This window comes from Mastigoproctus giganteus, chromosome 10 (assembly GCF_048544385.1).
Source record: "Mastigoproctus giganteus isolate SK-2022 chromosome 10, ASM4854438v1, whole genome shotgun sequence".
In the NCBI taxonomy this organism is placed as follows: domain Eukaryota; kingdom Metazoa; phylum Arthropoda; class Arachnida; order Uropygi; family Thelyphonidae; genus Mastigoproctus; species Mastigoproctus giganteus.
Genome location: NC_143584.1, coordinates 191,535,026 through 191,562,374, shown reverse-complemented (window position 1 = coordinate 191,562,374; position 27,349 = coordinate 191,535,026). Strand labels below are relative to the sequence as shown.

Genomic DNA, 27,349 nt, shown 5'->3' with positions numbered 1-27,349 from the left:
AATCTTCCAATTTGATGGTCCACTCTGTTACAATCCCAGTAACAACAGATCCACCTTCACCACTTACGGTTTTCCAAGAAATTTAATGCCGAGTTTTGAACTTGTCTAGCCATCCCACAGAAGCTTTGAACTCATTTACTCCCATAGATTTCGCAACCTCCAAAGCCTTTTCCCTAATAATAGGCCCATTAATGGGAATTTTTTTTAGCACTTGCGCGAAAAAACCACTCTTACGTAGCATTGTCAATTTGAAGTCCAACAGTTTTCGGGAATGATTTTTGAACCTAATCATTTCCGTGTTGCCAAAATTGATTGAGCAGTTCATTTTTTTTCTTTAGGATGTCGCTTACCTGCGTCTTCCCGATTTTGAATTTTGCAGCGAGATTGCGAACACTATTTTTTTGCCGATCATACGCATTAATGAGTTCGACTTTATCTTTTAAAGTTAAATGTTTACGAGAAGACATTGTGCACTACACGACACTGAACAAAACTGAAACGACGAAAGGCCGACCTATTCCCCCCCCCCCCTGCACACACCGAATTCATCAGAAGTTTTACAAGTGCCTTAAAATTCTTGAAAAAGGGTTTAGAACCGCGACGTAAACCTTGATAAAATTCAGAGAATCGGAAATAGAAAATAAACACACGATTGAGGCAATACGTGGAAGAAAAGTTCCTAAAAAAAGGGCCGTGAGCTCTCCCGCAGTCTGTTATGGGGAGATCAAATTAAGTGCTAATCTAAACGAAACAGTGCAGGTTGCCTGTCCGCGTCCGTTACAGAGAATGTCCGCTAGACAGAAGCTGCAAACACGTTAAAACCAATAGAGGTGAGTTGGGGAATTTGAAAATGTCCGTTGTAGAGAGATGTCCGTTAGGAGAAGTTTCACTGTATATATAAAAAAATTGGACATGTCACTAGACTTCTTCCATAAGTGACTTTTAAAATTAAAATAGAATTAAATGATTTTTTGATTTCTGTATGTATTTTGCTGCTGGTGACCTGTAGTTTACCACAGTTTGTTTATCCTGAATAAATTAATCATATCATAATTAATTTATTCAGGATAAATAAATATGTTTATATGAATTTGTTTTAAAAATATTTGAGAATTGTTTCTAGATTTTGATTGATTAATATTAAATTCCAAATTAATAGTATTTTGTAACTTTTTCCCCGCAGAGTGGATTTTAATGTTCCTTTGAAGGATGGAAAGATAACAAATAATCAGAGGTAAGAAACAGATTATAAATGAATATTTTCTTTATTTAACTTATAGGCAGATGCAGGGTGGGAGGCTGATAGTGTCACAATGGAATAAACTTTTCCCCACTTTTCCCATCCAGATGTAACATACAGTAACCTACCAAGAATAATCTGATTTTTGTTATGCTATTAAAAAATTAACAAATAATTATCAATCAAAAATAAGGAAAAAAAGAGCAAAATGCTAATATACATATTTATTAGAAAAGATTTTCTGTTTAAAAAAAAAAAAAAAAAACCATATTCAACTGTATGTTAGTTATTGCTGGTGAATAATATGTGCAAACGTATGCTTTCAGCCAGAGAGTAATTAAATTATTAGAATAAACTTCCATCTGGTATTGTAGAAGTGGGTAGTTGGAATAAATTTAAGGAAGAATTGGATAAATTATTAAATGGAATGGACGAATGATGTCAAAGTTTTTTTGGCTGTTACTGTATAAGCTTGCTATTGTGCAGCACATGCTAATATCAGTTAACCAACTAAGAAATACAGGTCAAGGCTTAGACCTAAATGGATGTCTGAGGAACTACTAAGACATGTAGTTGAGTGAGAAAAGGCAGAGTGGTTATCAATCGACACTGCTCCTTATGGAATAATGTTATTAGTGGAGTCCCACTGGGTTTAGTGTTGGGTCCATTGTTGTTTTCTTTATTTATTAATGATATTGATGAGGGTATATCAGGCTTAATGTCTAAGTTTGCACATTATACAAAGGTAGGCAGGGTGGTTAATGACAGTAATGAAGCTTTGCTGCTGCTACAAGATCTATAAAAATTAGGCAGATGGGTTGAGAAGTGGCAATTAAAGTTTAACATTGACAAATGCAAGGTACTGCATCGGGGTAGCAGTAATAAAATAAAAAAAAATCCCAGGGTAACGTATCAACTGTGTGGTAGTATCCCCTCAGGGTAGTGAAAAATTAAAAGGACTTGGGGTAATTGTGCAGTCTGATATGAAGTTCTCTGAGAACTTCAGACAGGCTGCCAGGGCAGCTCATGGGATTTTGTAAATGATATACATGAATTTTGCTAGTAGGGATAAGGAGGTGATTATCCCATTGTAGAAGGCATCAGTCCACACCTTGAGTACTGCATACAGGTCAGGTACAGAGGGGGCAACGAGATTGGTGAGGGGAACCAAGGGGGTGCTCTCACAAAGAAAGGCTTCAGTTCTGCAAATTCTCAGCATCTGGAGGCCAAGCACCTGAGAGGTGATCTGATTGAGATGTGTTTGTTTGTTTGTTATTTGGCTTTTAGGAGCATTAGCAACTAAGGCCATATTGCTCCGGGATATGCGATGGTCATTCCCTGACCTTTCCGCATCTTCCGTATTTGGTGGTGACGGGCTCGAACCCCGGTCTAATCAAGAAGCGTGTGCTATGCACTGCTGCTCCTTCCCACCTGGCTACATTGAGATGTGTTCAAAGCTTTGAATGGCTGGAGCAAACTCAGTGCTGAAGGGATTCTTCCTCTTTCTCAGACTATGCACATGAGGAGACATTCAAATCGAGGAAGGATGGTTGCAGAATAGACGTGCGGAAGTTTGCTTTCAGCCAACAATTAGTTGGTTTCTGAAACAAGCTACCATCCATTGTTGTGGAATTGGATAATTTGAATAAATTAAAGGAAGAACTAGACAAACTTTTGGGAGGGATGGATAAGTGAAATTGGATTTTTTTTGGCTGATGCCACATGAGCTTGCTTTCTTGCATCATTTGTGACTATTAATACTAATTTAGGCATGTTTGTTGGAAGTGAGGCACAGATGCAGGATTAATGCCATTAAATTCACATATCAGTCATTTCTTATACTCAAATGATACTGGTTTACTTCAGCAGTGACAAATACATCAAAAGATTAAAAAACAAATTAGAAACATTTTAAATGAAGACTAATACAGGAACTCCCCCGACTTATGTTCCATGGAATGCTACTTAAGTCGGAATTTCCCCCATGCTTGTGCAGCACTCGCAACTGTGCTAGCTGAATTGATTGAATCAAAAAAGAAATGTTCGACGCATATGCGAATTGTATTTATTGTATTTATTCAATTTTTTATCTCGTGCCTAGGAAAAATTACAAAAGCGTGCAGTCATAATGTCAGTAAGTTTTACCTCTTGAGCATATTTGCCAGAATCAATGTCTTCGGCTGATAAGTATGCCACTGCGGATGTTGAGGGCTGTGGAGATTTGGAAGGGGTCGGCCGCTCAACCTTACGAAAGAACATATTAATGGATGACTGGATGGTGGCTTTTTTCTTTTCATCGTAGACTTCTTTGTAGCAAGCAAGCATATCATTCACCCCTCTGCTAACTTTTAAGAATCGTTCGCTGTCAGGAACCACCTTCTCAAACCTTGCTATTCATGATGAAATTTTATGAAATGCCATTTCCATCTCTCTCTGGTGATGAAGCGTCTCGGCTCCTCATTTGGTTCAGCATTTTCTTCTTTCACTTTCGCTGCCTGCAATTCAATAAGTTCTTCATTAGATAATTCCTTCTCTTCTTCCTCTGTTAACTCCTCCACGTCTTTTCTTCAACCTCCAACTGAAGTAGCTCTGCAACCTTTACAATCTGATCTGTAATCTCTTCATATGATTCGTCTTTTTCAAATCGTTTTGGAAGACTTTTGTGCCGTTGGCATATTTTCTTCTATTCGCCATTTAAACAACTTTTAGTAATTTCCGCCCAGGCCTTATTAATATTTAAGATGGCGTGGTAAATATTGTAAGATTTCCAAAGGTCTCTGAACGTAAAATTTTTCTCATCGTCTACTGCAGACAATGTCTGTGAGCAAATGTGCGAAAATACTGTGCTTTTAAATTCGAAATACCACCCTGATTCATAGGTTGGATGAGTGAAGTTGTGTTTGGTGGTATAAATATGACTCTTACGTTCGAATTGAAATCATCTAGATGTGTAGGATGTCCAGGAGCATTATCTAATAGAAGCAAAATCTTGAAAGGAACGTCGTTGTCTTTACAATATTTTTCAACCTTTGGAAGGAAGCAACATTTAAACAAATCTTGAAAGAGAAATATTGTTATCCATACTCGATCAGAAATTAGCATTAGTAGACGCATTTGATGCAAGAAAGCAAGCTTATGCAGCATCAGCCAAAAAAAAAAAAAAAATAAATAAATAAAAATTAACCACTTCCACTTCACCCCTTTGTTCGTTCGAAATACCTGTCCAGCTGAGCCTTAAACTTATTTAGGCTATCAACTTCCATGACAAGGGATGGAAGTCTATTCCACCAACCAACCACCCGCTGGCTAAAGGCAAATTTCCTCACGTCTATCCTACATCTGTCTTTTCTCAATTTGAATTTATGCCCTCTCAGGTGATTATTCTGAGCAAGAGGAAGAATCCCATCAGCATTGGGCATGCTCAAACCATTCAAGGCTTTATACACCTCTATCAGATCACCTCGCTGGTGCCTAGTCCCCAGACACTGTAATTTGCAAAACTTAAGCCTTTCTTCGTAAGAGCACCCATATGTAGTTCCTTTGTTCCATTCACTAATCTTGTTGCCCTTCTCTGTACTCATTCCAGCATCTCTACATCCTTCTTAAAATGAGGCCTCCAGACCTGTATACAGTACTCTAGGTGTGGCCTGACCATTGCCTTATACAAGGGAATAATCACCTCCTTATCCCTGCTAGAAAAATTCCTATATATCATCGACAATACACCATGAGCTACTCTTGTAGCCCGTCTGCGCTGCTCAGAAAACTTCATATCTGCCTGCACAACCACCCCCCAGGTCCCTTTCATTCTCTACCACTGTCAGTGTAGTACCACAGAGTTGATACGTTGCTCTGGGGTTGCTGTTTCCCATATGTAGTACTTTACATTTGTCAATGTTAAATTTCATTTGCCACCTCTCAGCCCATCTTCTCAACCTTTCCAGATCCTGTTGCAGTAGCATAGTGTCAGTAGTGTCCTTGACAACCCTGCCAATCTTCACGTCGTGTGCAAACTTGGACATTAAGCTTGATATACCATCATCAATATCATTTATAAATACAGAAAACAATAATGGACCCAATACTGAACCCTGAGGGACTCCACTAATAACATTAGTCCACAATGAGCAGTGTCCATTGATTACCACTCTCTCTTCTCCCCCTCAACCACCCCTTTATCCATAGCAGCAATTTGCCTCCAATGCCACACTGCTCCAATTTGTGCAGCAGTCTTCCATTTGCAACAGTATCAAAAGCCTTTCTAAGATCCAAGTATATAATATCAAAGTTATTCCCTGCATCCAGTTCTTTTGTGATTGCATCATAGTATCCAATCAAATTGGTCAGGCAAGACTTCCCCTTAACAAAACCATGCTGTGTCTGAGCTATAACTGAAATCTTGTCTAGATGATCCTGTAGTGCATCTTTAACCAGTGCCTCCATTAATTTTCCTGGAACAGAAGTTAAACTAACAGGTCTATAATTACTTGTCTCCCTTTGATCCTCCTTTGTGAATTGGGGTCACATTTGCACATCTCCAGTCCATGGGTACTTCCCCTGTGTCCAAGGAAGCTCTCATAATTATTGCCAAGGGTTTGCTTACTTCATTTGCTGCCTCCTTTAATATAACTGGATAGATCCCATCCATCCCAGGTGCCTTTCTTGTATTTATCTCCAACAATTTCTCCTCCACTTTACTCTCAGTTATTACAAGATTCTCTAGCTTACTGCCAGAGTTGAATACACCTCTGGCATTCCCCTCGCTGAATAACTCCTCATGTGTGAATGTCGATGCAAAATATTCATTCAGTTTGTTAGCTACCTGAGCAGGATCATCAACAGTTGACCCATTGATATCAATTGGACCAATCTGATTCATCCCCTTCCTTCTAGAGTTTACATAAGTAAAGAACTCTTTGCTGTTTTTCTTTGCATCCCTTGCCAAAGATTTCTCGTAATCTGCCTTCGCCTACCTAACCTCCTTTGTAACCTAGTTACAGATCAACTTGTATCTATCGTAGGCTTCTGTGTCACGTGTTAATTTGTATGTATCCCATGCATTTTTCTTCTCTGCCATATGTCTCATTAGGTTCATCTGACATCCATTTAGGCTTAAACGTTGAACAATATTTCTTAGTTGGTATGTAAATCCTAGTAGCTTCCAAGATAAGTTCTTTGAATGCTTCCCATTTTGAATTTGCTGTTGGTAACATCATCAGTTGGTCCCACTGCATGGGTAGGGTGGTCCCAAATGCATGGGTAGGGTGGCTTTATTGATACCCTTAAATGCACGAGAATTTCCAGAATGGTACACAAGCAGTGGTTATAATCTGTAATCTTCCTCTGCATTTGCTCCAAGCAAGTACATGTCCCTATCGTTTGACGTCTTGAAACCTGGCATTGTATTTTTCTCTTTGGCAATGTTTGTTAGATCTGGCATTTTTTTCCAATACAGAGCAGTCTTGTCAATGTTAAAAATTTGCTGTGTTGAATAAAGCCTTCATCAATAATTTTTTCCAACACATCACAAAATTTCTCTGCAGTTGCAGAATCAGCACTGGCGACTTCGCTGCATACTTTAACGTAGTGGAAACCAGCGTGATGGTTGAACCTATTAAACCACCCGTTTCTTGCCCCGAACTTGGCTTGGAGTTTGCCGTAAAAAAAAAAAAAATATATATTCTTCCCCAAACCAGGATAAGTCTGGTTATTTACTATAGAGCTGTGTGTATTTCTCTTGAATAATGAGATAATATCAACATAACAAAGTTTATTTCACCGTTAGGATCATAAAGAAAATACAAACACTAAATAAATCATGATTATACAATTACCCATAGCCTTCTTCTAATCTACAAAATTACTAAACTCACACATACTTCTTTCTTTTCTATTAAAGTGCTTTACAACAACCAATAGTGGGAACTTATCTATCTCTCTCTCCTTTTACTTATCTTTGACTTACTTTTTTAAAGTGTCTTACAACTGTACTTATCCTTAATATCTTCATAAATACTTGTTGCTTTTGTTTGAATGGTCCATCATTTAGACTCAGGGGCACTCGCTTCTGAATCTGATTTTCCATCTATATTATTAACAGCTGTTCCATCTTCGATATAGCACCTGAATGCTGTTTTGTGATCACTGTCGATCTTAAGTACGTTGATCCTTTGACATGTTCTTTTATACGCGCACTGTCCTTTAAAATAGTATTCACTGTTGAAGCAGCGAGACCTAATTCCCTTGCAATAGATGACAAACTTTGTCCTGCTTCGTACTTAATCATTTTTATCTTCATTTCTAAATCAATTTTGTTTCGTTTCCTGGCACTGCCAGCACTTGCACTTTCCGTTGGTTGCTTTCTCTTCACCATTGTAATAAGTAAATAGGAATGAAGAGAAGTTTCTGAAAATTTGTATTTTATATGATTGAAGGTTTTGGTGAAGGAGAACACATTTAACCATAATACAGTAACATAAAAACCCCAGAATTCCAGTTATCGGGATTATTGCAAATGCAATAACATCGAGTTTACTACCTCTTTATAATAGCTTGCAGTAACAGAAAAGACCAATAAACCGGAAAGTGCAAATTGTTTTTATTGTTTTTTGGTTGTGACCTCCAGAAACGTTGCTTTAGAAAACTATCACAAAGTCGTTCAGAATTGATTCTTATATCGGGAACATATGATAACGATGAAAGGGTAGTGCAATTTCCATTATAAATATGACTTTTTAGAGAGATAAATAGCTTAGTAATGTAGCGAAATTTTCAACTTCCAAGGACTTGGAATGAATTATAAAAAAAACAAAAAAACAATGTGTTATTGGGTTCACATTATATTTTCGTGATACATCCATTTATTCCTACGGGATGCAAAATACACTTCCAAAATTTAAAAAAAAAATACGATTTTTTTTAAAATTTTGCACTGGCTGGCAAAAACTTAGGTAAAGTTGAATTTCCGTGAGTCTAGTATAACATTTGCACCATCTTGGTCTCCGAAATTTGTAATCCATGTACTTTAGCCCATTCCAGCAAATCTCCTAGTACTTGTGCAGCACAGTCTTCAATCTGATCTTGCATTGCCATAAACCAATATTAGCACATCATCGACATTTGCTATCATATCAGCTCCAACATAATTTTCTTTCAGACATTTATCTAGCATCATGTACCAAGAGACCAATTACAGATCCCTGAAGCCAACCTCTAACTACATTTCTCACAATTCCTGTATACACCATTCTAACAATAACTTTCCTCTCACAAAAATACTGCTTAAATACATAAAACATTATTTGAGCATTCAGTAACCCTTATTCTGGATAGGATCCCCTCGCACCATGAAAGTCAACGAATATTGTATTGTATTTGTATTTTTGTATGGGCAGCTCCTAGAACAGAAGTTCATCACCGCCTCATTGCTCCGTTCAGTTTTTACAGACTCTGTCAAGGTAAGGTCAGTGTGTGTCGTATAATAAAAACAAAAAAAAAAATCATCCTGCACAGGATGGAGGGTTCTGTGCGGGTTGAACTGGGATAGGGGAAAAGGAAGCAGAGAAGAAAAAAAAAAAAAAAAATTTTTTTCATCCCGCATGGGAGAAAGTGATGGGACAGAAAAATTGTCTGTGAGCTTGTGTGTGTTCTGTAGTGTAGTGTTGCGTATTGGCATTTTGGCTACCTGGAAACAGTGATCACCTAGACCAGTGGCGCGCAAACTTATTTCACTTACGACCCCCTTTATTAAATATAAAATTGACGCGACCCCCCCATGTAAATACAGAGGTGGGATGACCAGATATTTAGAGAAAAAATAGCATTTTATAAATTACAGAGTAGGCAATTTTATTCGAGTACCGAGAAAGGAATAAAACATTTTTCTTTTTAATTTACACATTAAAATAATTGTTTAATTGAATACAGTAATATCAACAGATTAAATTCTTATTCTTTAATTAAAATTACAAACCACTGAAAAATGAACAATTACAAAACAAAACAATAAAAAAATGAATAATAGCAAAACAATAAAAAAATTAACAAAAACAATAATTAATGAGAAGGATGTTGTTATTTGGTTTTTAGGAGCATTAGCAACTAAGGCCATATTGCTCCAGGAATATGCGGTGGTCATTCCCTGACCTTTCCGCATCCTCCATATTTGGTGGTGACGGGCTCGAACCCCGGTCTAATCAAGAAGCGTGGGCTACGCACTGCTGCTCCTTCCCACCTGGCTACGGAGGCACCAATGAGAAGGATGAGCCTGAATAACCGATAATATTTGGTCCATATTTGGCTCAATATTTGAAATTAAGCGTGGGCTACGCACTGCTGCTCCTTCCCACCTGGCTACGGAGGCACCAATGAGAAGGATGAGCCTGAATAACCGATAATATTTGGTCCATATTTGGCTCAATATTTGAAATTGCTAATCTCCTGTCATCTTCTGGAACAAGTCTGGAACGCTGTTTTGTTTTTATAGCTGTTAATTTTGAGAAACCAACCTCACATAATTATGTAGATCCGAAAGGTAGCAATGTTTGTATCGCCATTTTTGATAATTCTGGATAAGAAGTCTCGAAGAGAAAGCCAAAATTTTTCACAAGTTGTAATGTTGAAACAAGCACGTAATGCAGATCTTATTGACCTGTCACACGACAGGTCGATAAGATCTTCCTTTTGCTCAATGTTAATTTTGGGGCATGAAGAAATATCAAAAGCAAAGGGATCACAAATCTAATACAACTTTTTTTCTGGAGAAACATGAAATCGTTTGGAAAAAATTCTTAATTAGCATTGTCAGGTGAGTGGCAATGATATCTCTAAATTGTAAAATGTCAAGATTACTGCTATTAACATAATCAGAAAAATATGGGAACATTTCAATGTTATTACGCTCAAATTCAGTTTTCCAAAGATTAAACTTCTTTTTGAAAGCTTCTGTTTTATCACTGAGTATTAATATATTTGTTCCCTGTCCTTGAAGACTTAAATTTAAATCATTAAGTTTTTCAAATATATCAACAAAGTAACTAAGTTTTCCAAGCCATTTTTGATTTGTAAACAAGTGGGCAAGGTTCTGATTTGTATCTGATAAAAACAATAAAACTTCATGTTTGAGGTCAAAAAGATGTCGCAACACTTTAGCACTGGACAACTATCTCACTTTCGTATATAAAAGAAGCATTTCATAAGCGGATTCCATTTCATTACAAAGTATAGTGAAAAGTCTGCTATTTAAGCTTCTAATTTTAATAAATTTGATCACACTTACTGCATTTTTCAAAACTTCATACAAATCAGTTTGCATTTCCTTCGCTACTAATGCTTCCCTATGTATAATGCAATGATTAAAAACTGTATTTGAAGCAACTTCCTTTACTTTGTCCTTTAAACCTTTATTTTCTCCTGTTAATGCAGCCGCACCATCAGTACAAATCGTAACACAGTTCTTCCACGTCAGATTATTTGTTTGAAAGAAAATATATATAACATCAGAAATATTCTCGCCCGTCATTCTTCCCTCCAAAGCTTTGCAAAATAGAAAATCCTCCAAAATATCTCCCTCGTAGAAGTATCTGACATATACACTTGGTCGTCGACTTACGACCGGCCGCACTTACGACCACAAAAAAAAAAAATAATAAAGGAAGTCACTACTGAGGACACCCATAACCCAGGTGAGGAGGCACATCGATGACGGGAGGCCTGAGGACAGCACCAGGCACATACACTCAGTCGCTCTCTCTCACATACACCCAGTCGCTTTCAAGCATCTGTTGCGTGTGGTGTATTAATTAAAATTCTACTGAAATACGCATAAAATGTTTAGTAAAAGGAAAATGCCTTCACCTACATATACGCCAGCTAAGAAGTCAAGAAAAACTATTGATTTACAGTGTAAAATGAAAATTATCCAGCAGTATGAAGGCGAAAAGAAAGTGAATACGATAGCACGTGACTTGAAGTTATCACATTCCACGGTATCGATGATACTTAAGGACAAAGAAAGAATTCGGGACGCTGTGAAAGGTTCTACACCTATTAAGTCTACAATTTTAACCAAACAACGACAGGAACCCATCCATGAAATGGAGAAAATGTTTGTGTGGATGGAAGATTTAATACAAAAAAAAAAAAAAACCCATGAGTCTTTCACACAGTGCAAGCAAAGGCTGGAAGTTTGTTTCAGAGTTTAAAATCACGCGCCGGAGACGATTAGCAGAAGATTTTCAGGCTAGTACTGGGTGGTTTAAGCATTTTAAAAAAAAAGATTTGCTTTGCATAATGTCTCTTATAAATAAACAACTCCTACCTCAACCCAAGAACATGACCCTAACGATGCACAACCCAGCACGAGCAAAGATTAAAAATTAATTTACAGTACATTATGTACAGTATTATTTTTCACATTATGCATAATATAATTATAGATTGTAGTTTTGTTTTTTTATAAACAGTATGAATAATAAACCAATTAAAATGTAGAGAACATTTGAATTTAACCTCAGAGAGAGAGATAGCCTAGGCGTAGAAACGAAGGTATGTACAGTATCGCTAAATAAAAGATGAAAACATTACTGTATTTAAAATGAAAAATAAAAGATGATAAAAATTTAAAAGATTATAAAAGTAAATTATAAAGATGATAAAAAGATTAGAAAGGTTAAAAAATACTGTTAATAAATATATGGCCGACATACGACCAGATCGACTTACGACCTGTCAGTCAGAACAGAAGTCGACGACCAACTGTACAATTAGTTGAGTAAGGTTTGAAATATCTGTGGATTTATCTAACTGCATTGCAAAAATTGGACTTTCTTTCAATCGATTTAATAACTGCAATTTTATGTTGTCCTCGATAACTGCAATTTTATGTTGTCCTCGATAACTGCAATTCCTCTGTCCAGAGACTGTCTTTGGACAGAGGAATGGTTTTTAAATCATTGATGTACTTTTCTCCATGCATAATTGAAATCATTTTTATTGCAGCAGGGAGAACAAGGGATTCAGCAATAGTATGTGATTTCAAATTTTTTCCTATTAAATACAAAACTTCTAACGATGCTCTTAAAGCTTTACAAGGAACTGCTGTATGTTTCTTCATGAAAGATTTCTGACCTTTTATGGTGTCGGCATGGCTTTTGAAAAAGGATTCAGTTTTTTTTATTAGTTTAATTTAACAGGTTTCATGCTTTTGTTAGCCAGTTTTTCGTAGCATATTATGCACAAAGGATGTTGCTCATCATCAACAACACTGTAGGTGAAGTACTTCATAAATTCCTCTTGATATTTTCTATTATTTTTCGTTCTTTTTGATTTGGAATATGATGGCTCTCTACCAGAAATTGGCGGTTACACTTCACTTGAAATAACGTTAATGTCCAAATTTTCACATGATATAATATTTCTTACCTTATTAGCTTCTGAAGTACCTGTAGCAATATTATTGTCATCACTCCTCTGCCTTTTTGTTCTGATTACCCAGAACAAAACGTAAAATATGTATTTTTTTCTTCTTAAAAACAACGATAATAATAATGAAACGCACAATAGAAAAAGTAGCAGAAGAATGAAAAACACATCCAAGTTGTATGAAAGCACCGAATTACGAAGCAGAATAAAGCGCACGCGCAACACACTTGCTATATATATTTACTGCTACCGCATATTCGCACTTCTGGCCTTTAGGCAATTTGAGAATTTGTGCTGTAGCATAGCAAACACGAATTAAGAGCTAAAGGGATTACAGCAAAGAGATTAATTGAGTAGTACTTCTCGGTACTACTCGTTGCTGAGTTGTACTGAGAAGTATTAATATATACTGAGAAGCTGCATCAGTCAGCCGCTTTTTGTGTCCATAGTCAGTGAGCAAATTAAGGTGAGTTGCAGAAGCAGTAGGGTTCATTCGTATCTCAGACTTAGTTCCAGTAGTAAGATTTCTACATGTACAGTATTGAAAAAGTAATTTTAACAACAGGTTTAGTAACAACGATAGCTTCTATATGCAGAAAAAAAAAAAAATTATTTAAAAATTTCCTCGACCCCTTTCATTTGTCTTTCTAGGGGTCGCGCCCCACAGTTTGCATACCACTGACCTAGACTTCCGCCTTCAGGTACTCACTAGCTGCTGGAAGGCAAGGCCTTCCCTACTGTCTGCTTGCCCTCCTACCTAGGGAACGAGTTTCCCAGGGAGGAAAAGAAAACAAGAGTAAGGTGAAGAGGGGAAGGATGAAAGAGAAGGGAGACTCCTCTGGCCCAGGAAAGCCCCAGCCTAGGATAAATTGTTGGGGGGGGGAAAGAGAGAGAGTGGGTGATAGGTTGGTAGCCTGACCTGGGGAGCCCCAGGTCAGGGCAGAACATGAGAACAAAAAAGAAGAAAAAAAAAAAAAAAAAAAAAATCTTTAAATCCTGCATCCCGATCGCGGAAAGGAAGGGAGCATTGATCAGGTGCCAGAAACAGGTAGATAGGGAGAAAAATAAGTAATAATAATAATAAAAAAGGTTTTTGATCCTGTGCGGGACAGAGGGAAAGAGTAGTAGGAGAGTGCTATTGCTACTCTGCGTCCAGGAACTAGTCCCAGACCCAGAGCAGAATGCGGAGAGAGAGAGAGAGAGAGAGAGAGAGAGAGAGAGAGAGAGAGAGAGAGAGAGAGAGAGAGAGAGAGAGAGCAAAAAAAAAAAAAAAATTTGATAGGATGTTTATCATTTTGCAGTCAGCTCGTGTCCTAGATTGGTGGTTATTAGTTCTAGTCAGGTTTAGGTGTCTGCATCTGGTGAAAACATCCTTAGCAAATGTTTGGAAGGCCCTCAGGTTGTCAGTCATTGTAATAAGTTGGTCAGTATGGTTAGGGTTAAGGTTGTCACAATAGTTTTCAGTTGTGCTTGCTGCTCTTCATATTGAGTGCAGTCAAAGATTGTATGGAACCAGTTCTCTTTTTCCCCACATCCACATCGATCCATGTTTGAGAGTCCCAGCTGAAATAACTTCTCATTATGGAAGCCATGCCCCATTACCAGGAAAGACATTTCAAGGCTTAGTGAGAACCACCTTCCCACTACTTTAGTCATTGTAAATGTTATGTCTGGGAGGAATCTTTTAGTCACAGTCCCAAAGTTCGAGGTGTCCCATCTGGTCTGCCACTTCTTGATGAGCTCGTTGAAACACAAGTTTTTTATTTAGTTATGTCTTCCTCAAGGGAGATCTGCATATCCAGAATTGAAGTGGGGATTCTTTTCTTGAGTCTAAAACAGAGCCCTTGGTAGATAATGAAAAGATCTAGGGGAAGTGTCCGTGCAATTACCTGGATGGCAGCCATGGATACAGTGCGAGAGATCCTGTGGGTGGCAAGAATCATGTTTCTCTGGATGGTATACCTAGACCATATCGCCCTTCACACACTTGTGTATACTCAACCATCTGGTAAATGGCATCCTCTGTGGACTTTCCCTTCTTATAACCAAACTGGTTATCAGAGGACATGTATTTCTAAATATGCACAATCATTACTCTGCTAATGCATGGCCATTCATATATCGTCGCCATTACCAACAGTAAAGCAATTGGACTGTATGCTCCAGGCTCACTTAGGACTTTTGATAATCAATCTCAGTAGTGCCATTCTCCAAACCAGGGGAAAGGAACCCTGTTTCATTTTTATCCCAGATATCAGTGTGGAAAAATTGTATCTGTCCCTAACGTAGTTGGAAGTGCCTTTTTTATATTTCAGTGGTTTCACTACGTAATATCTTTTAAAGAACACGTAAGGTGACATTTTTCAGTCTTAATTTTTTTATTGAGTTATGGTGGTTAAATGGTTTATTATTATTTCTGAAATTATTTCATATTTTCTATGAAAAATTGTTCTTGATAACTTTATTATATCTGTATAGGGGTTAGGAGTTTTGGTCACTTTGTCATGAGCTAGACTTATAGAAAGGGGTATCGACTTTGTAAACCTAAACAAAAAAAGCACTACTCTGTGATTATTTTTATATAAACATTTTTTGAAAACAACATCACTGCAGCTTCCTTAACTAAGTTTCTGAGCCTTAGATTTTAATGGCAATTTTGATATATCAATATTGAAATTACTATTAATATTACACAGCTTTTATAAAATATAACTGCTGATTATGGTATATTGTATTTTTATGCAGCAGTCTTTATAATGTATACCAGATATACTGTATGGCCAAAAGTATTTGGGCCCAGAGAAGTAGTTGGAAAAAAAGAGCTCTTTATTCAAAAACTTAATACATAATAGTAGGGCCATATTTGGATACACTGACAGTTGCAATCCTCCTGAACATATTTTTTATCAACTTCTAATAGGTATCAGCCAGAATTTACTTTCATTCTTCCTGTAGAGCACTGCCAGAGCCAATTTAAAGACTTTGGAAGTTTTTGACTGCAGCCTAATTTGGTCCTCCAGTTTGTCCCGCTGGTGTTTAGTGGGGAGTTGAGGTCTGGACTCTTGACTGGCCAGTCCAAACATTAACATCATTTAATGCAGGTTTTTCAACAGTTTTTTTTAAATTATGTTCTGTAGAAGCTGCTCAAAGTGGCAATCAAACTTGGCAATACAATGTGCACTTACTACTATGCTGTTGCATACAATCAAAAACACTAGGTTTTGAATTGAACTGTAGGCATCCTAAATGTGTTATGAGATCTTGCATTACACAGATTTTATCTTGTGGTATCCCTTTAAAAAGAAATTAGTGGATTCACGTTAGTAGACTGTGCCAACCACAGCACAGGACTGTCATTCTCAATTCATTTCCCCTGATATTGCAGTCAATGGTTATGTGTCACCATACTGAAATGAGTGCAGTATAACTGTATCATATTTACCGTACTGCATTAATTGAGTAATTCCTCGATTAATGTGCTAATTTTTTTCGATACCAAAAATTAATTAGTGTGGTATAAAAATTTGATTAATGTGGTAGCTATAATGCAAGTCCATATTTTGAGCGTTTATTTAGTCACCGCTTTAATTTCATAACTGAAATTTGACTGAAATCTGAAAGAAAACTGAAAAAAATATATTTTCTTTGTAAACTAAAAGTCTAAAACGCTGATGGAACTGATATTCGGGTGACACTCAAGTCAAATGGACCCAATTTCGGCAAAGTCCGGACGGTCTATGACAGCCAAATCCTGTGCTTGCACCTTCACGATGGTGGGATGTTAGTAATCCTGGGTATAACTTCCATGCACAAACACACGGTGGGTGACCACCCAGGTGTGAACCAACGTAAGCAGGGGTCGAGGTGTGGCGCCCACACTACATGGAGGAATGCCGCCCCTCTGTGTTACCAGGCGGTACTAGGTGGTAGATGACTCTCATCAACCAGTAGGCTTCAAGTGGTGGAACCCATGTTTAGTCCCAGAGCTAAGTTCTGGTCAACCCTTCCCCATCTCTTCCATCATACAGTATGATTGATGACCTTTTGAGGTTATGATGAACATTGTGGCGAGCTCCAATATTCCTTACATTTCGTGGGTACAGCTCTAAAATGGTGTTCGCAGGCCGGCCACTAGTTAGTACATCGGACCAAACCTATTGGTAACTCTCTAGGAGGCTTCCGGATCAGCTAGTGTATAATGTTGCTACCTCTACTCTGCCAGATAGTGACTGGAGGGAGTCCGAGTAGTGTGTATGTGGGGGGGGGGATTGTTGAGGCCACGTTATGTCTAGGATCTGGGTATATTCTTACCATGTGTATGCCATATCCAAAAATTTCATTACTTCATACATGTCTCATCCACTTTTTCTTACTATTGAATACACCGTGAATTGTCAAACTTAATAGAGTAAGCTTATCTGCGAAAAGATCTAAACCTCCCAAACACTTCCTAATTCATTTCACAAATATACGTGGTCTCAATTCTAATCTCAACAATGTCCATTTCCACTTGCAGTCTGCCAAACCCCATGTACTTTTTCTGATAGAATCTCAGTTATCGGTTGATTCAACTACTGCTCATCTCAGTTGCCCAAATTATTCGCTGTATGATTCCTTTCGCCTCATAGGTAGTACTTGTGCATATGTCCGTTCCAATATTCCCTGCCAGAGACTTGGTAATTTGGAATCTCCTCTTTTCGATCTTCTCTGGCTTAAAATCTCTCTACCCCATTGTGTCAAATTCATCTGTCTCTTAAACTTCTCCAGACTCCACTAATCACTTGGAGCTCTTTTACTTCCTCTCTTTGCAACTTGACTTTCTCCAGTCCAACTTTCCTAACAGAGGGATAATTTTCCTTGGTGATTTTAATGTTCGCAACTCCAGCTGGTTTCCGTTTTCTAGTCACACCGGCCCAGCTGGTCGAGATGCTGAGGCTTTTGCAATTACTAATGACCTTCCACAGATTGTTCATTTACGTACAAGCAGTGCTTTTTTTTTGGACAGTATGCAGTGGTACATCGTACCGGCACTTTTATTAACAGTGACATGTGACATTTGGATGCAGTGCACTTCGAAATTTGCAATATTCCGTAAATTTTTTTTCACATGTTTACCTACTATTCAAATAAACTTAAAATTATTTAACTCAATTTGCCTTTTTCACTGTCCATTGTTAAGATATTTTCTATATAAAACTGTATAACCATTTTTATAATTCTAAATTACTCAGTCGGACCTCTGTTTAACGAAGTCCTTTTATAGCAAATTATTTTGAATTCCCCTTGGAAGTTACGTTTAAAATAGTTTCCGTTGAGCGAAGAAAATTTTCATATAGCGAACTGGTTAGGAGAGAATTAACTCAGCACGCACTGTTCGCATTTCTGGCCTTTAGGTAATTTAGGCAATTAGTGCTGCTGTGCGAATTAAGAGAGCTAAAGCATTCTACAACTTAGTGGTACCTGGTAAAACTTATCTGACCACCTGTCCCAAAACGGAGTCTTGCTAGTCAGGAGTGAGCAGATCAAGATGTATTCCCAATGGGCTCTGGCCCCCCTTCTACTGCAGTGTTGTCCAACCTTTTCCCGTACAGGAGCCATATTCAAAAAAATTTAAAGTTAGATTTCTTCAGTGTGTTATATTTTCCATATCTTGTTGCATGTAAAAGTAAAATTGAAAATATTCGAAAATTTTATTAAGTACAATTACATTTACTGAACAAAACATTTAATGAGAATTTTTTTGATAATTAACAAAATTTAAAATGCTGTTTTAGTGCACTTTCCTCGCGGGCCATAGATTGGATACCTTTGTGAATCAACTGTAAGTGCCCTGTTCTAGAATTAGAAAAGTGATTTTCTTTTATCCCGACAAATAATCCTCTGTTGTTTCGCAGAAGTGAGTGCATTATCCACATTTTTCTGTAAATTTTTACTATCTCAGTTTCATGTTCACAGTACCTGAACATCTGAATGACACCTACATTTTGGACAGTTTCAAAAAAAAAATGAAAAGAAAAAAATTCAAATTTAAGAACTAGTGACAATACTGATGACGAGAGACAGAAAACGAGGACAGCGAAGGTGTTAATTCTTCTAAACATGAAATGTTGGCATTTGGTGAAAGAAGTTAGAAAATTGCAAATTAGGTTACAGTTAAATGAAAGAGATGCAATTCGTGGATTTCGGGGATACCTAATTGATAAAAAGGTTTCAGAAGAATTGAAGTTGATGAATGCTCTGAGTACGATACCAATTTCATCAAGTGAATGTGAACAAGGATTTTCACAAATGCATCTGAACGCCAGCCCAACCAGCGCTTCGTTGATGACAAAAACAGTTTCTTCACTTACTGTTTCTTAAAATTGTAGGCCCACCGCTTACCTGCTTCGATCCAGCAAAATATGTCGATTCATGGCTGCTTCGAAAACGTCATTCAGCAACCGACACACAAACAGGAAGAAAAGGAGTCGGCTAGGACAGGGGTCGGCAAAACGCGGCTCGCGATTCGCATGCAACTCTTTTAACACGTAACTGTGGTTCTTTAACTTTACAGCTCATACGAAGCACAATTTGAAATGGAGTTGGAGAACTTAAAAAACAAGGACGTGTGGAGTGCAAGACTAAAATGCCTTAAAACTGAAATTGAGGATTTGGAGAGGCAAAAGGCTGCCCTCAAAATTCTACACAAATGGACAGCGATAGATGAGTTTAAATTGCAGACCAAATTGTGTTCGATGCGTGGAGTAGCTTACCAGACACGTATATAAATTTGAAAATATTTGAGTTTGGACTTCTCTCAGTTTTTGGTTCGACGTATTTCTGCGAGCAAATATTTTTGAACATGAACAATATTAAAAATAAATCAAGAAACCATCGTCTGAACAATGCCAGCATGTTTAATTACGACATACTCGCATGATGTTGAGAGACTCGCTCAAGAAGTTCATCAGCAAAAGTCACATTAATTTGTACTTAATTGGATGTTTGTTATGTTTTTTCAGTATTGATAAATAATATTTCAAAATGTATATTTTTTAATAAACACCTTACCACTCTATTCCATTTCTTAAAAAAACTCTTGCCTTCCTCCCTCCTCCTCCCATCTTGAGCTGAGGTGTGGCTCTTCAGATTCTCTCTCTTTTTTTTAATTAGATCAAAAATGGCTATTCACTCAAAAAAGGTTGCCGACCCCTGGCATAGGGTGAGAACTTAATAAAAATTTGGCATATTCTACAAAAACTTTATTATGAAATTATTTTTACTTATGCTATTATTTTACTCACATTTTACTTATTTTTTATATACCTGAATAATAAATTTATGCCTAATAATCTGTGTTAATATACTTAATCTGACAAATTACTAAGAATTATAGAAATCTTATAATACCGTAAATAATCTGACTAAAATATGAAATAGCAGGTGCTTAAAAAACGGTACTCACCTTTGAATAAATCTGCAATAATTTTTTAAAAAGGAATGGTAATTAAATCATTTAGGTGAGAAGGTAGAGTAAAGGAATTGAGGGGGGGGGGGTGTTAAGGGTAATTTAACGAATTTAAAATGGGCCCAAGGAAGTAGAAGTGCACATCTCCAATCCTAGGTTGTCATTAGAGAAGGAAGAAATCATTAAGAGAAAATTAAAATTTAAAAATGGATAATATAGTATGACGGAGCCAATAGTCGTTATGAAGGACTTTCGTTGATTATAACGTCTTCAGTTGGCAAATTGGGCGGGAAGTGAACGCATGCTGTATTTTAAAGGTTGTCTGTGCTTCCCATGATGCTCTTTTGGACATGTAGGAACGTTAACTGCGAGAGGTTCCAAGCCGGGGAAAGGTTGAAGGGAAGTTTCATGTTTATGATGTTGAGGTTAGAAAGGTGCCGGAACCATTCGATAATAAGTGCTTCATAGTGAAGAATTTTGTGGCTGGATTTGAGTTTAATAATGGTGATAGCGGAATCGACTAGGGGGGGTGGGGTGTGGGTATGAGCATGTATTGTAAGTTCTGTGCTGGATTGGCCTATTCTAAAACTGTTTTGTTGGTAGTATGCATGGGTGTTGGAGGTTTAGTAGAGCCGAATTTTGTGGTGGTGGTGGTGGCGCTGCCGATGTAGCGGGCGTTGCAGTTGGGCTGGCATTTAATAAGATATATAATATTGTTGAGGTCACTAGTGGGGTATTTATGTATGTCTTTATAGGAATTAAAAAAGGATCCTAGTTTATTGTACACGGAAAAGGTGAGCGAAATGTCTGTACCTTTTAAATATGTGGTGGAATTGTCCTGCAAGTTCGCTATGGTAGAGGGGAATTATGCATGTGTTTGTTTTTTTATTATTATATTTAGATGGGTTATTAAATCTGTTTTTAACGGTGGAAATTGTATGAGAAATGAGTTGAGGAGGGTAGTTTCTAGATATGAATTTCTCCGTGAGATATTGAAGTTCGTTTTGTAAATCATTTTGTGAGGAGCTGAATTTGATGGCATTATGGATTTGGTTGTATAAGACAGCTTTTTATGTACTAAGGGGGTGGTGCAAAGCGAAATGAAGGTATTTTCCGATTTTAAAATTTCAACTTTAATTTACTCTTAATGATTTCTTCCTTCTCTAATGACAACCTAGGATTGGAGATGTGCACTTCTGTTTCCTTGGGCCCATTTTAAATTCGTTAAATCACTTTTAACACCCCCTTAATTCCTTTACTCTACCTTCTCACCTAAATGATTTAATTACCATTCTTTTTAAAAATTATTGCAGATTTATTCAAAGGTGAGTACCATTTTTTAAGCACTTGCTATTTCATATTTTAGTATACTTAATCTGTTGTTCTTATTCTAAAAATATTACTACTAAAGTAACAGTATCGGGGAAAAAAAATTTTTAGAGTACTTTTCATATCCTTTTAATTTTCAATTTTTCCTGATAGTAAAGAATGAGTACCGGCACCTATTTTTTTACGAAAAAAACACTGCCTACAAGAATACCGGACAATTCTAACCATACAGCCAACACACTTTATCTTTTTCTCACAAACAACCCTTCTAAGTACACGGTCGAAGTGAGAGGTCCTTTAGGCACCTCAGATCACAACTTGGTGATTGTCTCTTCTCCAATGGAGCCTTTATCACTTGGCTATTCCCAACCTCATATTGTTTGGCATTACAAGAATGCAAAATGGGATGACCTGCGAGATTTCTTTTCCTTGGTGATTACTGTTTCAAAACTTCTGATGTCAACTTTTGCTCAGATCGTGTCAGTGAAATTATTCTTGCAGAAATGGAATCCTTTATCCCACACTCCACTTTAAAATCTCATCCTTTATCTAAACCTTGGTTTTCCAATAAATGTGCTAAGGCTGTTCAAGAGAAGAACGTTGCATATCGTAATTGGCTTGTTTCTAATTCTTCAGTTTCATTTTCTGCCTACACCAAAGCTCGCAACAATTGTATAGCAGTTATTAATCAGTCTAAACTAGAGTTTGAACAGGCTATGAGCAGAAAACTTGCTTCTTGCTCTAATGGTAGCTGAGCATTCTGGTCTCTTGCCAAAGCTATTGGCCGCAACTTGCCCATCTCTACTCCCATCTCTGTCCAAACCAGATGCTTCTGCTCTCACTTCAGCCAAGGATAAAGCTGACCTGCTAGCATCCCCTTTTTCTTCCAACTCATGTATTAATAATCTTGGTAAAACACCTCCCACCATTCCCAACACGCTCCATTCGATGCCTGCTGTGGTCTTCCGTCAAAGGGCGCCTCCGCAGCCAGGTGGGCAGGAGCAGCAGTGCGTAGTACATGCTTCTTGATAAGACCGTGGTTCGAACCCTTGACCACCAAATACGGAGGATGCGGAAAGGTCAGGGAATGACCACCGCATATCCCCGGAGCAATATGGCCTTAGTTGCTAATGCTCCTAAAAACCAAATAACAAACAACAACTTCTGTCAAAAGGATGGCAGAAGGATTTTGACGAATCTTGATGCTAAGAAAGCTTCAGGTCCCGATGGTATTTCTCCACTTGATCTCAAAACCTGTGCTCCCGAACTTACTCCTGCTCTTTGCCGCCTTTTTTCACTTTCTTATTCCAAAGGTGTTTTTCCTTCTGCTTGGAAATTTGCTCATATACAGCCAGTTCCACAAAAAAGGGTGACAAATCCCTCCCATCCAATTATTGTCCCATTGCAATTACTTCTACTCTTTCCAGAGTAATGGAGAAATCAATTAACCACCATCTCTTAAACTACCTAGAAACCTTCCGTCTGATTAACGATCGCCAGTATGGATTCCGTCAGTGTCGATCCACTGGTGATATTCTGGCTTATGTTACCCATTTATGGACTAATTCAATGGAAAAGTTTGAAACTCAAGCGGTTGCTCTTGACATCTCAAAGACTTTTGACTGTGTTTGGCATAAATGTCTTCGAAACAAGCTTCCATCTTATGGCTTGCCAACTGTCTTTTGTAATTGGTTATTCAGTTTTCTCTCTGATTGCTCGCTGAGAGTGATGGTAGACGGCTCTCTGTCTTCTAACGTCTCCACTAATGCTGGTGTCTGCCAAGGTTCAGTTCTTTCCCCCACTCTTTTCCTCTTGTATATTAATGGCCTTCTTCCATTGACTGGAAATCCTATCCATAGTTTCGCCGATGATAGCACATTGCATCCCATTTTCCATTTTGAGAAACCTTGCCCTGCTCAATCAGCTTCAACTTCTCAAAAATCTGTTACCAATTCCTTAAATGCCAATCTCCAGGTAATTCTCCAGTGGGGCAAAGACAACTTAGTTGATTTCAATCCTTCTGAAACTCAGTATTATCTTATATCTCGCAAAAAGGGTTCTTCTGCTCCAATGCTTATCTTTGGTGACACTCCGATTTCTAGGCAAAATGATATCTCTTTTGGGGAGTACCCTGACTTCTAATCTCTCTTGGCACAAGCACATTACAAATATTGCTTACTCTGCATCTAAAAAACTTGGTTTTCTCTTTTGCTCTCAGCATTACTTTTCTTCCAAACAGCTGTTCACTCTGTACAAATCGCAAATCCGCCCTACCATGGAATATTGTTCCCACAACTGGGGTGGTGCCCCCAAAACCTCTCTCAGGCTTCTTGATTCCATTCAGAAGAGGGCAGTTAGGTTAATTAATGATTCATCTCTAACAGAATCTCTCCACTCGCTGTCTCATAGATGTACTGTTTCTGCTGCATGCCTCTTCTACAAATATTTCCGTGGGCACTTTTCTTCTGAATTGGCTTCTATAATTCCCGCTCTCTCTTTCAAAACAGTCCGAACATGTGCCGCCAACATCCATTTACTGTCCAACTTCAAACTCGCAGAACTAACTTTTCATCTTCCTCGTTTATTCATTCAACTGCCGTTTTCTGGAACAACCTTCCTTCCTTCAGTCTACAGAAATTCAAGTCCAATGTCAACAAATATCTTCTTATAGTCACCAAATATCTTCTTATAGTCACCAAATTCTGATTATAGTCACCAAAGATATAGTCCTTCTGATTATAGTCACCAAAGATATAGTCCTTCTGATTATAGTCACCAAAGATAGGCTTATGCTTTTATTAGGGGTTAATGATGGGAGAGATTTAAAATTAAAGCCCAAGCTCGTTTATCGTGCACAGAATCCTAGGGCTCTTAAAGGCTTAAATCAAAGATCACTCCCAGCAATTTGGCTATCTAACAAGAAAGCGTGGATAACTAAAGCTCTATTCAAAGAATGGTTCACAGGCTATTTTTGCCCAACAGTTGAAAATTATTGCAGATAAAATAATCTTGATTTTAAAGCTTTATTAATTTTGAATAGTGCTCCTGGTGGTCGTCCCATTGCTCTTGATTCCTTGTGTGACAATATCAAGGTGATATTTTTACCACCTAATACAACTTCCTTGCTGCAACCGATGGATCATTATACCTATCGCAACTTTTAAAGCTGGCTACCTGAGAAGGACTTTTAAACAGGCAATTCAAGCAACATCTGGAGAGAGTACAATTTCACTGATAGAATTTTGGAAAAAGTATAGCATCAAAGATGTCATTGAAAACATTCACCAGTCATGGCTTGAACTTAAATCAAGCAATATGAGAGTCGTGTGGAAGCATCTTCTTCCTCACTATGAAAATTAATTTAAAGACTTTCCAAAAGAAATTGAAGGTGTTCCGCAGGGGTTTGTCTGGACATCATTCTTCAAATGGAGATTAAGACATTTGACTCTTAATATTATTCAAAATGCAATGTGTACAGTAAGGTTTCCAGGTAAGTAAGTTTCCAGGTAAAGTAAGGTTTCCAATATTTATTCATTAATATTGATGTTCCAGAAAACGCCTATGTCTTATATGATCGACTAGTGGTTTATATATTAGTACAACAATCTTGTGTTCTCAAGATCTATTCTGAAACATGGAGAATAGATTCGCAACATCAAATTGGCATTGTGTTATACACTCTGAAATCCTCCTATAAGTTAGACCTCAGAATGCCACAAAACTATGGTTCTTTTTCTATAAAACTCGTGCTGTGGAAAACGTGTAGCAAGAGAATGGCTAAGAGGCAAGGATGATTAAACAAACATGGTTTATTAACTCTAGCATACAAACAGATGTAAAATAATATGGTTATATACTTTTATATGATTATATAAGAGCTCTTAATCAAAGGGATAAGACGATATACTATAAGGCTAATGATACATGTGTATAAACATGTCTGTTTTTCATGTGATCTTCAGTTGGCATTGCTGCCTGTACTCTCTGACGCCAACAGTCATCCTCCATTTAGAGTATCTGGGTGTATGTGTAAGTGTACAATACAGGTTTAACAGTCATAACTTACGGTATTCCATTAATACAAATGGATCTTGCTAATCTTAAACTCCAATTTCTAAGTGTTGTGAGATTGATGCTATCATAGTGAATGTTCCTATGGGGAGGGTTGTTTCTCAGTAGACTATTAAACAGAGTCAGGTATTAACGTCCGATACTTTCATTCTATTAAACTATTGTGTGGTAAATATAAGGTGAGACTTACCAGAATAATCTTTGCAATATTCAGGAATAGACGTCTAGGAACAGGAGCCAGCAGAAAAAGATTCTCAAGATGTTTTTGACGAGATAGCCTCAAGAAAAAAAAGTGCTTCGCTGAGGACAACTCTCTTCGTCTCTTTGTCTCTCTCTGTTTTCCTCCTTTCGTTCTCCCTCTTTGTTCCTCTGATCTTTTTCGTTCTGTCCATTCTCTCTCTCTCTGTTTTTCTGATCTTTTCGTTCTATCCGTTCTCTCTCTCTCTCTCTCTCTCTGTTCCCCTTTTTTTGTCTCCGATCTGCATATATATATATGCCCCCCCTTTTAGAGTTTCCAATGCTTCTATTGGTCAAAAGGCTAATTCTGCGGGGAAATGAAAATCCAAGGGACTGTTATTTTGGAGACCTGACACAGTGAAAAATGGAATTTATGAGGAGAAAGAGGAACTTCACATCTGCATGGGATGGAATTTCCAGACTGCCCAGCGGTAGTCACTAGATCTAAAGTCCATTCGGTCCTACACAAGGAATTTCCAGACAACAATTCCCCCTCTAGTTATAAGGTTCAGATTTCACCCTGAAGTATGCTTCTTAATTGTCATTACTCTCTTTTCTCTGACGAAAGTCATATACTTTCTCACTGATATTATATCCACGATGTCGTCCGATCCGATCGAGTAGCAATCTCTTGCTGTGAATCAGCCGGACTCATAAAGATGGAATAGTGTTTCAACTGCTGTTTTTATCTAGTGCGGCACCAACGGGCGTACACTAAAAAAAGAAACAGCCTTATACACGGAGTGAATATCACACTACGCATACAGTAGTGACAAAAAGTATTAGGTGACTTGGCGAAGTAACAGCCCTCAAGACAAACGAAAAGTAAAAATGAAGACATTTTTACAAAGGCGTTGTTGAAGAAATAACTCGCATCGGAAAAGACCTTGGTTTTAATGAATTAGACAACCAAAATGTTCAAGAATTAATTGAATCCCATTCCCAAAAACTGAGCAATAGGTATCTTATAAATTTAGTTACCCAACGAGCGTACAAAACTGCCAATGATTGTCAAGGTGATGCAACTCTTACAAGAAAGATGTCACTTGAAAGGAGTTTGATGAGATTTTTCACACTATTGAAGTTTTTAAGCATCAATGCTTAAAAGTGGAAGGAGAATACATATCAAACTACACAATAATTTTTTTAAAAAAAAGTAGAATATTTTCCTTTATTTAACTTTTAATTCTGTTTAATTTTTATTGTGTATTACAACAAATCAGTAATTATAATTTGTTGAAAAATTTTTTTTTAAAAATACGGTAATGTACAGGTAGTTCTCGACTTTTTACAAGTTAATTTGTTCCTAGGCCTCGCTTGTAAAGCGGGAATTTATATCACATAGACATAAGGTTAAAAATAGGGATTACGTTCTCAAGAATGAAATTAGTTAGCTAATTAGTTTGTTTAAACAATGATTGATTTATCGAAAGAAATGAAAACGTATAACGTATCTGTAAAATCAAGAAAATTATAATAATAGAGAAATTATTTACGACTTACAAATGTTAAAGAATGTTTATTCTTCATCATCGTTGACTAAATGCACACCCGTCGATCACTCCTTATTGGCTCAGCACTCGTTGGTTTGTTGCACAAGGAGT

General features: G+C 37.4%; 1 protein-coding gene across 2 annotated transcripts in view; it reads left to right on the top strand.

The window, feature by feature from the left end:
- The window catches only part of Pgk (phosphoglycerate kinase), a 110,043-nt gene that overhangs the window by 8,599 nt on the left and 74,095 nt on the right, over positions 1-27,349 (top strand). For both annotated transcript variants that reach the window (XM_090383477.1, XM_090383478.1), the window contains exon 2: positions 1,184-1,234. In XM_090383477.1, coding sequence (XP_090239603.1) covers positions 1,184-1,234 — 51 coding nt within the window. The remainder of the gene's footprint in view (positions 1-1,183; positions 1,235-27,349) is intronic.